Consider the following 17,808-nt stretch of genomic DNA (forward strand, 5'->3'; position numbering starts at 1 on the left):
TGAATGTGGATGCAATTGTGTGTAAATTGTGATATTGTCTTCACGAGGGCCACCAAGACACACTGGTGCTGTCCTTGCAACAGCAACAATATGTTGGTAATCTCACCCGATTGGACAGGGATCAACCATTCAACACAAAGGCAGACCAATTAAGTTGAACTCCTAGGGGGCGCCACACAAAGTGTAGTGTTCTCCACAGTGGTCAAAGTAATGATAATCCACAAATCAGTCTCATAAAATATATTATACTATCAATTTGGAACTCTGATTAATAATTAAATGAATAACTACAAACAAAGTTACCTTATTAATAGTATGGTTGAAGGTCATTGGAGTTCTAAATAGAAGAGGTTGGCAACGTCCATTCTTGTGTAACATTAAATAAACCAGCGTATACAGCAGCGGAAAAAATTAAGAGACCACTTCAGAATTATCAGTTTCTCTGGTTTTACTATTTATTGGTATGAGTTAAAGTAAAATGAACATTTTAGTTTTATTCTATAAACTACTGACAACATTTCTACAAAATGTCAAATAAAAATATTGTCATTTAGAGCATTTATTTGCAGAAAAATGACAATTGGTCAAAATAGCAAGAAAGATGCAGTGTTTTCAGATCTCGAATAATGCAAAGAAAACAAGTTCGTATTCATTTTTAAACTACACAATACTGATGCTTTAACTTAAGAAGAGTTCAGAAATCAATATTTGGTGGAATAACCTTGATTTACAATCACAGCTTTCATGTGTTTTGGCATGCTCTCTTTATGCTACTCCTGGCGCAAAAATTCAAGCAGCTCGGCTTCTTTTCATGGCTTGTGACCATCCATCTTCCTCTTGATCACATTTCAGAGCTTTTTTATGGGATTCAGGTCTGGGAATTGGGATGGCCATGACATGGTCCTGATCTGGTGGTCCTTCATCCACACCTTTACTGGCCTGGCTGGGTGCCATGGAGCATTGCGCTGCTGGAAAAACCACTCCTCAGAGTTGGGGAACATTGTCAGAGCAAAAGGAATCAAGTTTTTCTTCCAGGACAACGTTGTACTTTGCCTGGCTGAGGTTTGTAAAAGACCATAAAGATTGAACCAAAGCGGACTGGAGGTCATCTTCTAAGTTCTTCATCTCTGATGATGAGTCCAATTTTCAACTTTGCCCAACACATGGTCATCTGATGGTTAGACAGAGACGTGGAGAGGCCTACAAAGCCACAGAGTGTTGCACCTACTGTGAAACTTGGTGGAGGATTGGTGATTATCTGGGGGTGCTTCAGCAAGGCTGGAATCGGCAAGATTTGTCTTTGTGAAGGACGCATGAATCAAGCGAGGTACAAAGTTTTCCTGGAAGAAACCTTGCTTCCATTTGCTTTGACAATGTTCCCCAACTCGGAGGAGTCTTTTTTTCCAGCAGACAATGCTCCATGCCACCCAGCCAGGTCAGTAAAGGTGTTGATGAAGGACCACCACATCAGGACCCTGTCATGGCTAGCCCAATCTCCAGACCTGAATCCCATTTAAAAGCGGTGGAATGTGATCAAGAGGAAGATGGAAGGTCATAAGCCATCAAACAAAGCCGAGCTGTTTACATTTTTGCGCCAGGAGTAGTATAAAGTCACCCAATGGCAATGTGAAAGACTGGTGGAGAGCATGCCAAGACATATTAAAGCTGTGATTGTAAATCAAGGTTATTCCACCAAATATTGATTTCTGAAATCTTCCTCAGTTAAAACATTAGTATCGTGTTGTTTAAAAAATAATATGAGCTTGTTTTCTTTGCATTATTCGAGATTTTTGTTATTTTGACCAATTGTCATTTTTCTGCAAAAAATGCTCTAAATTACAATATTTTTATTTGAAATTTGGTATAAATGTTGTCAGTAGTTTATAGAATGAAAAAAATGTGTTAATTTTACTCAAACACATACCAATATATAGTAAAACCAGAAAAACTGATAATTTCGAAGTGGTCTCTTAATTTTTTCCGCAGCTGTATATCAAAGTATTTATTAACACAACGATAAGAAAATAACACACAATATGTTATCTAACTTAATGTAACTAACTTATGAATTGAAGGAGTGTGTGAATGTGTAAGAGAGAGGGAGTGTGTGTGTGCGCAAGCTTGTAAGCTCGGAGTTGCGCTGTTAGGAGCGCACCTGAAAGTATGTGTGTGTGTTCCTTTGTCTGACCACCGTAGTTCCGCGTGCATGTGTGTGCACGTTCGTGAACAAACATGTGGTGTAAAAAAGGACGAGCCTATGTGCGAAGTTCGAGTATTCTTTTTGCGTGTGTGGCTATATGAAGGCCAATGTATATGTAATCGTGTGTGAATAAGATGCCATGTTAGAAGAGGGAAATGGTTAGTGATGCATGCAAGTCCCTATGTATATGAGAAGCAATCATAACGTTAACCCTTAGATGGTGTGGCGAAGCCAACTACCAACTAACCAAGAAAGTATATAACAGTTATGTTCGGTAAACAAAACATATACAATACATGAACAATGGCATATGGAAATAGTCCTATGCTTAGCCAGGTTGTGAATAGCTAAATGCCCAGTTAATGTCGAATTTAGCAGTCCTTTTGATAAAAGAGTCGTGTTGGCGAATCCAATGTTGAAACGGCAGAGAAGAGATGATGCTGTCCGTAGAAAGTTGTCCTTGCTGTGATGTCGTTGGTGTTGCACTGCAGTTTAGGTCGGAGGATTTGACCGCTCGTTCCGTTTCAGTTTCTGCGAATTCTGTTGTTGTGCGTTGTTCCTGTTGCAGAGTTATCTAGCAGGTCTCTTGTTAGCTGCTTACGCTAAACTCACTTCGTCTCAGTTAGTAGTTCGTTGTTTGGCTAACGAGAGATCTTAGATAGAGTTTTATCTTTGAGAGCAAAGAGAGTTGTTCTTCACCCTTGGAGGTGAGTGGATGGCAGAGATGCTCCTTGACCGACGCCAGGAGATAGAGAGAGAGATGTATGATTTCAACGCAGTTTTAAAGTGTAAAAGTGCGTCACGATTTTACCACCTTGTTGTCAGCCAATGCTGTCTCAATGAAATGTAGATAAGAGAGTTTAGGTGATAAGGTAATTGTGGATGAAGTCTTTTGTGGGACTACACCTACACCAGTATCATCAGTCACAGTGGCTATAATTCCAGTTTAGACTGGAATAAGTGGTTCAAGTAATAATAAATCATGTTATTTTTATCTTCTGTTCTGTTGATGGCTGGCAAACAGCAATCTTAGAAGGACTCGGTCACTTGTGGCACACATAATTCAATCATTTTTAGCCATCAATCTACCTCAGGGTAAAAAATTAGCCGAAAGGAATTCGCCCTTAATTAAATTATTTTTTTTGAAAAAGAAAATCGGCCCTACTATAACTATTTTAGCAATCCGCTGCCTCTCAGTCTAACCAGAGATCACACTTAACTATGGTATGCCACAGACTCTGGGGTAAAGGGACCTCTCTGAATACCTCTGCTCTATGTAAGGGTACAAACCAAAGTTAGGAGAAATGGGTTGGGTGTATTACAAGCATATGAAGGTGTATAAACCTGTTGTAGGTATAAGAAACTGGTAAGTTGTGGGCACCCAAAGGGGACAACACAAACAATGAGACAACACCACCTACACCACAAGATACATGACCCAACACCACATACACTACAAGATACTTGACCTACACTACAAGATACATGACCAACACTACGTACACTACAAGATACATGACCAACACCACATACACTACAAGATACATGACCAACACCACATACACTACAAGATACATGACCAACACCACATACACTACAAGATACATGACCAACACCACATACTCTACAAGATACATGACCAACACCACATACACTACAAGATACATGACCAACACCACATACACTACAAGATACATGACCAGCACTACAAGATACATGGCCAACACTACAAGGTACATGACCAACACCACATACACTACAAGATACATGACCAACACCACCTACACTACAAGATACATGACCAACACCACCTACACTACAAGATACATGACCTACACTACAAGATACATGACCCACACCACATACACTACAAGATACATGACCAATTCTACATACACTACAAGATACATGACCAACACTACAAGATACATGACCAACACCACATACACTACAAGATTCATGACCAACACCACCTACACTACAAGATACATGACCAACACCACATACACTTCAAGATACATGACCAACACCACATACACTACAAGATACATGACCAACACTACAAGATACATGACCAACACTACATACACTACAAGATACATGACCAGCACTACAAGATACATGACCCAACACCACCTACACTACAAGATACATGACCAACACCACCTACACTACAAGATACATGACCAACGCCACCTACACTACAAGATACATGACCAACACCACATACACTACAAGATACATGAACTACACTACAAGATACATGACCAACACCACATACACTACAAGATACATGACCAACACCACGTGCACTACAAGATACATGACCAATTCTACATACACTACAAGATACATGACCAACACTACAAGATACATGACCAACACCACATACACTTCAAGATACATGACCAACACTACAAGATACATGACCAACACCACATACACTACAAGATACATGACCAACACTACAAGATACATGACCAACACTACAAGATACATGACCAACACTACAAGATACATGACCAACACCACATACACTACAAGATACATGGCCAACACTACAAGATACATGACCAGCACTACAAGATACATGACACAACACCACATACACTACAAGATACATGACCAACACCACGTACATTTCAAGATACATGACCAACACTACAAGATACATGACCACTCTCACAGAACTCATCTGGCCTCATACATTGTTCAGCTTAACCTCTCAAAGACCGAGCCTCTGGTAACCCCAATTCAACATTACATTAATCTTCCCCCCCCCCCCCCCCCGTAGGATTTGGATGTGGTTGGAGATGGTCTGCAGTGCCCCCCCTCCCCACTGCTCTTTGACACCGCACTGGCTCTAGAGGACCAGACCATACGTGCCATCGCCGAAGCCCCAATGGATATCCTGACAGAGGTGGAGTCATCTGAACTGGATGGCCGTGTCCCAGGAGCAGATATCTTGGAGAGGGAACAGGGATCTGCGGAAGATAAGGTAGATGTGCTTTGCAGAGATTTCGACGTGTGATGGAGTGAAGATAAGACATTTTATTAAAGTGAGCTCCATTGCATGATTAAATCAGAAGGAACAGTAAATTAGGGTGATAGTGAGGATCATTTAGATATTGTTTATTTACTAACTTGACTGATGCGTTTGGTTCTACAATAATGTTTAAGGTGGCGTTAATGGTTTGTTGTATGTTTCATTGCGGCACAGCATTCATTTTAATCACAAAGTTACAATTTTCGCTTTCTGTTTTGTTTTCCCCAAAGTTGAAATTAGCCAATACTGTTTGAGCATCTGAGAACTGCTCAGGTTCTTCTCAATTCCGTAGACATAATTTTCAAAAGTAACATCATTTAGAAAATCAAGGTAGTAGAGAATTGTACACTTTTGAAGACCGCTTGCGTTAACATTTGCAAACATTTTCTTAAGTTGAAATGGGCTTGCACAACAAAATGGTTGCCAAACGGCCAAGTTAGATTTCAACAATCAGTATTTGAATCGAATGGTTGCACTTCATGATGTTTAGTAAGTGCTCCAATAATTATGTTATACTGAAGCAATTTACCAAAGTTGAAACAAATAGACCATGAGGAAGCACAAAAGCATGTTTTCTCCTGTATCTCCAACATGGGTTGGCTTATCTTCAAAATGATTATGTCTTTGAGTTCTTGCATAATGTCTCATGGCTGTAAAACTTTCATAAAGCCCCTATCAGACTAGCCATCAGTACATTTATTTAAATCTATTTGAACCTCATTCAAATTTTGAAGACATTCTATGGATGAAGTCAAAAATTGTTTTGTCAATAGGGGGGCGCTATTCTAAAGACATTGTGGTCTCTCAAGAATAACTAAACTAACTTTACACTTCCAACACTAAGGCCTTTTTTGACTCTTAAGTATTCTGCCATGCCTGATATTTTTGTATATTTCACCTAACTAAAAACCATGAGGCCAAAGTGGCATTTATGATTATATTCTAGAACACCTCAGCAAAAAAAAAATGAAAGTAAAAGGAATGTAGTAACACAAGTTTTTAATTAAAATGAAATCTAAAGACACTAAAATTAAATCTAGTTTTAGAGGCGCTCAGACTTTTTACAAAAACAGATTGTTAATATTTTGGATGTTTTCTTTTTTACTCTGAACCTTCTAAACACAGGTGTTTGCTCCACACAGGTCAGTTTAGCATTCAGAAAGTGTGTGTTGTTAATAGTAACAAGAGCAATCCGAGATTTCTGACCTCCAGCAAGGATCTGGATCCGGATCATCCTAAAATTTGAATGGGGATGTCCCAGGACCAGGATCCACCTCTTGTGAAAATTTCAGAAAGATCCGCCCAGTAGTTTCTGAGAAATCTTGTCCACAGACAGACAGACAGACAGACAAACAGACGGACAAATAAATAAAATTAACGGACCCGATCGCATAACCTCCTTGCTGTAGGTAATTATAAGTTATATAGAAAGTGACACTTTTCTTCACTTAGACCACTATGCATATTGATGAGAAAGGTGTGAACATTCTGGGACACCTCGTCAAAGACAATGGCCGTGACGTAATGGCCCTGGAATGTCTTTGTGGCCCTCTACCCCCTACAGGTTTTCTTGAGACATCATGAACCAATGGTGATCACTGAATTACCATCCCCTTATCATATGAATAGTTGTCATTTGATAATGGGAGGGTCAAAACCTCACTCAGAGGCTGAAATGTGCAAAGGATACGTTATACTCTCCTTACAAAGTGATTATTTAAACTTTAGTTTCAAACTGTATATATTTAAAAAGTAAATGGTTCAAGGTTGCTGTGGGTGTTAGTTTTATGTTTGTATGACAAAAACTTGCGGAGATTTTTATAAAATAAAAATACCACCAAGTGCCCCACGGGGCACCTTAGTGTTGGAAGGGTTAATCTCACCTGGCTGACCTTTTGTCATTTCCCACACTTTACACATACAGCCTGGACCCTGATTGCTGCTTGCTGTAGCTAAATTCCTATTATTTTATCTGTGAATGAGTTTGAAGGAGAGAGAGGCATTTTGTAATAAGTGACAATTACTTTGGCTGGAGGTTGTGGTAAACTTCAGTTTAAAAAATCCACCACTTTTTTTGGTGCTTCAGAAATCACGATCTCACTGACTTGACTGTCAACTCTTGATGTGTTGCCATTTAGAAGGGGTCGGTACGATACGCATCACATATAAAACTGTTCAATACAGCATACATGGTTCGGTGTACACTTTGATAGGCCTTCAGATCATGTACGCCGTTAGTGTACATGACGACAGTACAAAAATAGATTATATTCTAGAATACCGCAGCAAAAAAAAAAATGAAAGTAAAAGGAATGTAGTAACACAAGTTTTTTATTTAAATGAAATCTAAAGACACTAAAATGAAATTGCGAAATGACGAGTTGAGGAGAAAAAAACGTAAAAACCATCTTTCAGATAAACTGTTTGGTGGCCTTAAGGGTTAGACCTTTGACAAGTGTTACAGACTGCTAGCCATTACAAGAAGAAAAGAAACATGTTTATGGTCATTATTCTTTGTGTGTCTGGTCTAAAGACGTAATTCTTGTTTGAGATCATACGTTGAGATCAAACAGGAAGTTTTGTTAGTGTGATAATGTTTTGATGTATAGAAAAGATTGTTAGATGGACCCATCCTTGAGGCAGTTCACATTTTTTTTTGATAATTTAACCCATGGGTCTCAAACTAAAATAGCGTCCAGTATGGTCAGTAGGGGGCCAGATTTCTTTATCTGTTGGCTTGCCTATCACAATACTGTAGATATGACTTTTGAGTGTGGCAAATTTACCATGTGTGTGGTCAGTGGTGCAATGGTTAGTGTTGTTGAATAGCAGGTAGCTGACCTGGGTTCAATTACGATCAATGCAAGATGCTCTTTGGATAAAGGTGTGTTATAGTTGCATATTTGGGTCACTTTGTCTCATTGATACACCATGACTTACATATACCGCAGTAAAGGCCGAAATATACTTCTACTACTCCGTTACAGCATGGTCACCGGTTGCTTCGACTTTATAGTTCTCCAGTTGGTGAGTGCGCAAAGCAATTCAATTTAAAAAAAAGATGGCGGACCAAACTCTGTAGATGGACGTATTTGTACCTAAAAGTTGTAAAAGTTGTGTACCTAAAAGTTACAGAGAAATAGGCACTGTGCGATGTTATTGTAACTGAAAAATGTCTGAGGGGATTTGCGAGGTGTCCGAGCCACCTATCTAATGGTGGCATGCTACTACCCACTAGGTAAACAGCGCTGAATGGACGCATTGACGGAGAAGGATGGTTAAAAAAATTGGGAAGTGCACGTCAGGCCACGGAGAGGTGCTCGGAGAGGGTTTGTAACAACAGAGCGGGTTTGTTGCCATTTCGTGACTTCTGCTGAGAAAAAATAGTTTTTTGCACCAATGGCAGCGGTAAACGTTGGGGTGGCCCATTCAAATCAATGGAACTTTTTGCATCATTTTGAGAAGCCGTAAAATACGTTAGGGATCATGTATTTTCCGGCAGTCATTATCCAAACAGGACTCAGACGCACAGCGGAGGGGTCTTGTTTTGACCTGAAGGGATTTATTTTTCGATAATGACCACCGGAAAATACATTATCTCGCTTATTATGTGGTAACTTGCCCAAACGATAGAAGAAATTCCTCCAAAATACCTCTTTTAAATGATTTTGTTACCGTTTTGTGAATTCCACTAAGAAAAAATTGTTTGGAGAGTTCACTTAGTGTGATGCATGTAAAAGTGCTCATGGTTAAGTTGCAAGATCTACTGATGTCAATTTTACCTCCAGTAGTAGTGATACTAGCTCTGATCGATGTGATTTTGTTCTTGAAGAACTGAGCTAACTCTTCGCATTTAGCTGTTTAGGATAGTGGGGGGGCAGGGACAGTGTTAAGCAGCCGGTCAATGGTGGAGAACAGAACTCTGGCATTTCCGGCATTTTCTGTAATAATGTTGCTAGACAGATGGTTTTGTTATAGGTAGTTAGTGCATCTTTGTAGATACTGTAATGGCCTCACAGAATGTCCTCCTAATTCTGCTATCCAGAAAGCTAAACAACCTCCCACAATGAGATCCGGACACCGAGGGTGATGTTGATTCTTTATGTGGGAAATTGTGAAACTGGAAAACACATACATACACCAGTAAATACATGGCAATACGAACGTTACAGATAAACGGTTGAGCTCACGCTATCAATAGCTATCATAAGCTATCATATTACTAAACTGGTAGCTATAACTTTAGCTGTAAATCATCAACATTCTTATTTAAGTTTATCTAATTTGTTTAAGGCACAAACATAACAACGTAATGATCTCATCTATCTTCACTTACAGAGAATGCCTCAGAACAACTACACAGGAGGAGCATAACACCGAACTTCCATGTTGCTTTAGTGTTGTTAACTAACAAACTTTCTTCTTTTCTTTCTGCCGACTTCCTGTAGCTACAGTGTGTAACAAAATAAAAGTCTCTGCATCCTTTAAACGTAATAACTTCTGGCAGAGCCAGAACAGATACCGTGGTGGATAGTTGTCTTGTTTTTCTCCATTCTCTCTTTCGCGACATTTTCTTTTTATTTCACTAACATTTTTATTTCTCAGCCATGGGGGGTAAACTTCTTTTTAGTTTTAAGTGGGGCTACAGAGTCTTACACAGATGATAGTGCATCATTGAGGTTCTCTACCATTTCATTCAGAGAGCAGTCATGACTAGCAATCTCCTCAAAAAATCTCTCCATAGCTTCATCCTCTAGATCAGGGGTCCCCAACCTTTTTTGCACCACGGACCGGTTTAATGTAGGGATTTTTTTCACGGACCGGCTTCAAGGTGTCATTTTACACGTCATCCATTCATATTGATGTGAATCATTCAATTGCACCCGTGAGGCAAGCGCAAATTTGATAGAATGAAGCCCGGTCTGCTCATACACAAAAGCTAACATTAACGTTAGGTGGAGTTAATTTGCTGCCAACACCATTGTATTACGAACGTTAAGTGCATGAAAAATACAACTCACCAAAACTCTGAATCAGTGCTTGGTCTCCATGTGCCGAAGCAGTTTTAAAGGCTTCATTGGTGCTAGCTTGTCGCCACATATTAAACAGAGCGGAATTGGTGCGTGAGAATCACCTGTTGCGATAAACCCGTATTTTAAGTACGACTCCTGGTATTGTCTGTTGAAAGAAGCTTTCTTTTTTTGAGGTCGTAGGCTCCTCTTCTGGCTCCTTAGTTGGCCTTTTCACCTTTGCAAAGAAGCTCTCCAAAGATGTTTTTTTTTTTTTTTTTACTAATTTTCGCTAGTTTGTGGACTTATTTTTTGAGTGACGTATCACTTGAACGAGACAAGCGTCTTGACGTGACAAAAGGCACAGGCGAATGTGACGTCCGGGAAAATCCGGTCGTTTTTCAAAATAAAACACCTTTCAGACGCTAATAATTAATACAGCGGAATTGATATAATTTATTCTTTCTGTGCGGCCCGGTAACAAATGCCTCACGGATCGGTAGCGGGCCGTGGCCCGATGGTTGGGGACCACTGCTCTAGATGTCTTAAGTGGACTAAGAATTCTTTTGTGGTTTTTGGTAAGATGATTTCCACATCAAAAAGTATACAATGATGGTCAGAGAGGGGTAGACCAGTTATTTAAAAATATTATTGATGCTTAATCCAGTTGTTATTACTAGATCTAGTGTGTTTCCGTGCTGGTGTGTTGGATCCGTTATGTGTTGAGTTAGATCGAAACTGGCGAGGATATTTAAAAGCTCAATTGTTCTTGGGTCTGCTTTTTTATTTACATCTCCATTCAGGACTATTTTGTCATATCTGGTAACACATAGTGATAATAGTTCGGAGAATTCTTGTATGAATATTGGTGAAAGCTTGGGTGGCCGATATATAACAAAAAGTACTGAATCAGTTTTGAGCTCTATAGCAAGATATTCAATTGATGTAAATTCACCTAGCTCAGTGATTTAGAATAACAGTTTAGATGAGAAAATAGCTGCGGCGACTCCACCTCTTTTTATTTCCTAGAAACTTGGTGGAAGCTGTAATCAATCAAAGTTGCTGTTGCCGTGTCATCGTTTAGCCAAGTTTATCTAAATAGTTTTCTTTAACCAGATCGTTCACTAGAAAGGTATTGTTATTTAGAGATCTGACATTTAGAAGGGCCAGTTTCATCTGTTGGGTATTAACAGGTAAAACAGGGGGAGATATGTTTGTAGGAAGAACATTGATAGTTTTCAACCTTCTAGGACGAGTTTTGGGTTTATAACCATTAGGGCTGGGGGTAAACGATTATTTTCAAAACGATTAATCTGGCGATTATTTTATCGAATAGTCGACTAATCTAACGACTAATTGGACGATTAGTCTAACGATTATTTTTCTGTTGCTCGATTAAAACCATAATGTATCTCAAATAAATACCCCAAAAAATCTTAATAATATACTTTAATGAGCACCGTTTTGCACAGCAAAAGTCCAACAATGCATTTCATGTTTATCTAGAGTTCACAGTAAAAATGTTTGGTACTCAAATGAGCCCTATCACATTTGGATGTGGTGCTCATTAATTTAAATGTTTTCAGTGCTTATAAAAACATTCATTCATTGATGAGCACTGCGCACCACCTTATGTGCAGCCCTGTCCTGGACATTGCTTGGCTGCATTAGTTGACATTGGCGATCTAACGTGGTGGTGAATCATGATTCATACTACAAGCTGGCCAACGTTAGTCTAATGTTATGTGTTTGACTCGTAAATGACCACAGCATGAGTTAGCTCTCTGTGCCGTTTGTTGGTGCTTGGTTGGCGTGTTCTGCAGCCGTAAGTTAACGTTTACCAAACTGACACAGCTGTCTAGCCGCTGCCGCTATAGTAGCTAGCTAAGGTAACTACTAGCAACCAAGCACGAACAAACTGCACGGAGAGCTAAGAAGATAGTTAGCTAGCACCACCGAAGTGCGCAGAGCTCAAGCTACACAACACACTGAACAAACGTTAAATACGAGACAATAGGGTGCGTTTGAGAATGGAGATAGAAACGCACCCCATTGTCTCTCGTGAAGGGGACAATAAGTAACGTTGGTTACATTAATTTAACGTTTGTTCAGTGTGTTGTGTAGCTTGAGCTCTGCGCACTTCGGTGGTGCTAGCAAACTATAGCTCTCCGTGCAGTTTGTTCGTGCTTGGTTGCTAGTAGTTAACGTTAGCTAGCTACTAGTGTGTCAGTTTAGTTAACGTTAACTTACGGCTGCAGAACACGGCAACTAAGCATGAACAAACGGCACAGAGAGCTAAGTCATGGTGTTGGTCAGCTTATAGTATGTATCATGATTCACTACGTTAGATCGCCAATATCAACTAATGGCGCCAAGCAATTCCCTGGGTTTCTGCTCTCTCAGTCCTTGCGCAATGTTTGTTTCTGTTTGGGTCAACCACGTGTATGTGGCGAAGCGTCGACGTAAAAATATGGCGTCGACGTAATTTTGAAATCGACGCGTCGACGTCATCGACGCATCGCTACAGCACTAATAACCATGCATTTTGTGTCAGTCTTAGGCACAGCAGGGGTAGGGAGTGAGGTTTGATTTTGGCTGTTAGAGGTTGTCAAGAGCGCGTGGCTGATGTTTGTTGTAAGTAATCTAGACCCTCTGCGGTTTGGGTGGAGTCCATCAGCTTAAAACGGTCTGTACAATTAAAAAAAAAAAACATTAAAATTGTCAATAAATCTCCGGTTGTGTGCCAGACAGACAGATGCCAGCCATGTGTTGAAAGATAGGAGTCGACTGAAGATTTCATTTCCTCTGTGAAAACATGCAATCGGTCTACTGATAGACACATCATGATATTTGTTTAGTGTTCAGTAGCTGGGTGAAATGTTTTTTAAGTATCTCGCTGCCAGTTTTTTTGTGCAGGATATCCAACGAGCCAGTGTGGATGATAATCTTGGCATTGTTTGGTTTATAATTGAGGATTGTTTGTCTCTGACGACAGTTCCTCGACAGAGGTGTTGCTAAGGCAAAGATTTTCTGTCCTAACAAGTTTGGCATCTCCAACCAAGATAGTGGCCATCTGTGGCGTCGTGTTTGCATTCCACACAATAGCTGTATCAGTAGTTATGGGGCCAGTTCTTGCGTTGTTTGGGTAAACAATGATAGCCTTTCGTGCTGGACTTTGGTTAGCCTCTGTGCCAATGCTAGCAGTATTAGCTTCAAGGCTGTTGCTAGCAGTGTTAACTCCTCTGAGTGCTAATGGGCTGTGAGAAGCCTCGGCACTAGTGCTAGTGGTGTTAGCATACCTTAGTCTTCGCCGATCCTGTGGTACTGTTGTCTGTAGTGGTTGAGTAGCGCCCCGAGAGGGCCTTGGGGTGAAATGGGGGACTCCCGGGTACAGCAGATGAGGACCATCATGATGTGTAGGGAATCCGGGCCCTTTATGCTGTTAGCAGCACGGATAGCACTCCTGTGCCTTTTGGCCTTGGGTGTGGAGAATTGTTCCCCTTGGAGAGTTTCCAGTGGTGAAAATCTATTTCCGAGCAGGAAAGGAGAGGTGATGCGGGAAGAGTTTCTGCCTTGTTTTTTCTGCTTCTTATTTTGGGTGCTAATCCATTTTCCGTTTGAGGTAGAAGCGGCGCTAGGCCTCTTTGGATTTGTGCCAGCAGGCCATGGCTCATCAGATAGTGACAAGTCCGGTTGAGAGCGAGGTTTGGCTGAGCAGCAATCCCGTCCAGAAATCGCTCACCATCATAGATCTGGTACAGGACAGAAACCCAAGCCTCATTTTGAGACACTAACACAGTCTGGAGAGTCTTTGAGTGTCATGGGGCTAAGTGGCTAAGCTAAGCTTCCTGTTACCTTTAGAATTGACTTTAAGGTCCTCCTCCTCACATACATAGGGCCAATAGTTTTCTGCGTAAAAAAAGCTTTCCGCACGTTAACTGTATGAAAAACTCTCTGTTGATAGTCTGCGTGCAGCTCATTCAGATAGTGACAAGTTCAGTTTGTCGCCAAGTCGTGTAATTGTTATTGTGTAGCAATAACTCATGTTAATGTAATTTAGTGCAGTGCTAATTAGTCCCCATTCTCATTGCAGACCAGACATATGTACGATCACACGCATCGTCATGTAATGGAAATTGATGAATGCACATTAAAGGGAGATAAAGAAGACTGCTTTGGTAACTCAGTGAATAATACGTGCCCTTCTTAGATTGTTGTTTGCCAGTCATCAACAGAACAGAAGACTTAAAAAAATTTGTTTTAAATGCGAGCAGGGAAGACGAGCAAATGAATGTGACTAAATGTGGCGGTAGCAAGGTGTGTGTCTGTGTAAGACATTGAAAAGGGGGGCGTGGCCAGAGCAGAGCTCAGCGCATACGTGACATTTCCTAACTGCTTTTGTTCTTCAATTAATGTTTGTTCATTGTTGCGTTCATTGTTGTGTTTATTTGAAAGAAATTCAGTCTTACAGGGTAAAATACAGGGGGTTTTGGGTGAATTTGATGCACAAAATTATGTTTCCGTTTGAAAAGTTGCAATTCCGTTTTCAACGGTCCATTCCGTTTCAGATGGGCCATTCCGCGAATTCCGACCGTTTAACATTTTCGAGCAAAACTATTGGCCCTACATACAAAGCTCTAAATGGACAAGGACCTAGCTACATTGCTAAATCTTTTTACCAAAGCATTTTATAAATTTTATCTGGCACAATTCATTTCTCTGTAACTTGCACTATTTTTACTATTCCTCTTTAAGGGTTTTATTACTTTTATCATGATTTTAGTAATCCAAGAAGCCTATCAGAACACCAGGTTCTGATACGATGTTGATAATTTGTATTTATCTTTCACTCCATGTATTGCTCCTGCCGCTCACTTTTATTGATTTTATGTAAAGCACTTTGAATTGCAACTCTTGTATGAAATGTGCTATATAAATAAAGTCTTACTTACTTACTTACAAAAAGCCCCAAAAACGTATTTAGGCGCCTGTATAAGTTGTTTTACTATTGACTGCCAGATGACACTGTAAGGCCCTGTTCACATTTGACTTCTTTTTTTCAACTACCAGTGCCTTTTTTACATGCAATCCTATGAAAAAAAAAAAAAGCAAACGCCTTAAAAAAAACGTCATTTTGGGTTCAATTTCCTCAACTTTTCAGAAAAGCGCTGGGTGAAGTGAAGCTCCTTTCCAAAAGCTGACCAATCAGGACGAGGAGAGTAGGTACGGGTGTACCTTCCCGAGTAACCTACTATATTAGTTACCAGTGCCCCCAAAATAGACAAAGATGGAGAAGGTAACAGTAAAACAACTTGTGATTGCCGTTTTCACACTACACAGAGTTATATGGCATGAGTCACAAAAGATACAGCTAACAATACGTTTTTAAGGTTAAAGAATTATCTCACTGAAGCGCTCAAAAGGCACTAAACACGCTGAAGGCAGTGTTTTGTTTCTAAAAAAAAGAAGTCAAGTGTGTCCATGCAACTTCTTTTTTTGAAGCTGTCAGCATCTGGAACAGCATTTATGTATATGGGAAAGCGCTTTGACCAGTTTTCATCAGTAGTTTTCACCCATTACAGGTGAACGTAGCCTAGGGAAACTGATAGAGATGTTTCACACGTTTTGACACCAACCTTGTTATATCTTATTGGTAAGATGGCCAAAATGTTCTCATGACCGTATTGTGGTGTCATCTTTAGGTGGCATTGTTTCTAAACAGGAAACACAGTGAGGCAATATAACCAAAGGTTACATTTTCTGTGTTTGCCAAGTACCCCCTTTGGTGTGCTGGCTTGAAAAGTAGATGAATCCATGTTTTCTGAGGCTTTCTAGCAGTCTACAATAGCAGCAGCAGTATTTTGGGTGTAATGGCTTATTGTACAGAAATATAAGTTCAGACAAAGCTGCTGCTGCCGCCTCTAGTTCATTGTGTACTTGTTCCTCTAAGTTTGGTTATGCTTGACAAATCATTTTTTAACTGTTACATTTCATCTAATTGTAAAAGTTTTTGAATTCCATATGAAACATGAAGTCTCCCTCTGAAGCAGTTGATCTTCCTTGAATCAGGGCTTCCAAGTATTCATAGTTTTACTGATGAACAACACAGAGGCTAACCACTACATAAACCTATGCATAACTCCAACCCTGTAACATGATTAACATCACTTGGTATTACTTGTTGAAATACTCTTCTCTGATTATGAGCTTCTTTATCATGTTTGTTGTTCCTAGATTCTCTCAGGAAGGAAGGAGACCAGAGAACCAGCAGGGACAGCCCAGCAGAACTCAACACAGAACTTGCAAGCCAAGGGCCACAGGACGCGGGAGTAGCCTGTTCCCCATGATGGATCAAAGTACAGAGCGTGCTTGTTCTAAATCTACTGCTTCCTGTCTCATTCCCCCACAACTTTCGAACGTCTTTCTATCGGATTGAGAGCTTTCAATTGACTTGTTCTTGTGTGGATTTTTGGATGCATCACTTTGAGCATGACATGTTATTCCCTCTGTACATTGCACTGCTAAGAAATCCTGTCTTAATCTTAACCGCTTCAAAATTATTTTATTGTTTGTTTGGAATTGAATCACCTTAATGTAAAAATATTGTTGCTGGGCCGTAAAAAGGTGTGGAAAATATTGGCTTTGTTATGTATTTGAAGCAGAAGGAAATGGCTTTTGGAGTTACTGTGCTTTTTAGTATCAAGTGATTGCATGCCATTTTGAAAACAACTATTTTAGATTGTATTTGTTTAAAGAAAAGGAATTTTGTGTGCTTATTTTCAGTGCACAAGTATCCACCAATACAAGCTAATTTAACACTGTTTAAACTGTTTAAATATTTGTAGGAACCAACTAACTGTGTAGAACCATCTGTCTCTTAATAGGTCTTGGCATCCTAATACACATACAGAGTAGGGGTACAGTTGAATAGTCAGAAAATGGGAGGTATAGTAGTCAAGACTGAATCCAGGACGATTTTGAGACCAAGGCATCTAGTTTGGTGGTGGGAATTACTCTAGTCTGCCAAGGTGGATGGTGTTGAGCTTCAGCGATTTCTTAAATACATATCGAAATTTCAGTTGATCTGTTCAATAAACATCACCTTCTTGAATTAAATGTTGAGTCAGCAGCAAAGTTATGTGTCATTTGTGATGTAAATTTACATACACATTTACATACACACTTGTCATTTCTGCTCAGATTATAGAATAATTGGAATAATGGTACTGAAGCATGCCAGCTGTTTCGAGTGGGTGTGTTATGGCGGGGGAAAATGGTGTAACAAACTAAACTAGCGAGTTAGTTAGCAAGCTATCCAGTCGTTCCAGTAACTTGGCTTTATATCAGAACTGTCATTCTGTTAAAGTAAGAACAGAATTAAATATCTAAGTGCTGTAACAATCCCTTACAAGGCCATCTAAGCCTGTCTTTTTAGCAAATTAAACGACTGAACGACACCATAGTCCTGCAATTTTCAAACCATCAAAGACAACAAACTGTCCTGATTGGTACGTTTAAAGTACGTAAACAAAAAGTACGTATTTTTTTTAAAA

The 17,808-nt window shown here is 39.8% G+C and overlaps 1 protein-coding gene across 2 annotated transcripts in view; it reads left to right on the forward strand.

The window, feature by feature from the left end:
* Nucleotides 1–17,309, forward strand: part of kansl2 (KAT8 regulatory NSL complex subunit 2) — a 31,180-nt gene extending 13,871 nt beyond the window's left edge. For both annotated transcript variants that reach the window (XM_080853270.1, XM_080853271.1), the window contains exons 9-10: nt 4,995–5,198; nt 16,490–17,309. In XM_080853270.1, coding sequence (XP_080709396.1) covers nt 4,995–5,198; nt 16,490–16,588 — 303 coding nt within the window. In that variant the 3' untranslated portion in view covers nt 16,589–17,309. The remainder of the gene's footprint in view (nt 1–4,994; nt 5,199–16,489) is intronic.
* The last annotated feature ends 499 nt before the right edge of the window (nt 17,310–17,808 follow it).

The sequence above is a fragment of the Sprattus sprattus genome (genome assembly GCF_963457725.1).
Source record: "Sprattus sprattus genome assembly, chromosome: 16".
Classification (NCBI taxonomy): domain Eukaryota; kingdom Metazoa; phylum Chordata; class Actinopteri; order Clupeiformes; family Clupeidae; genus Sprattus; species Sprattus sprattus.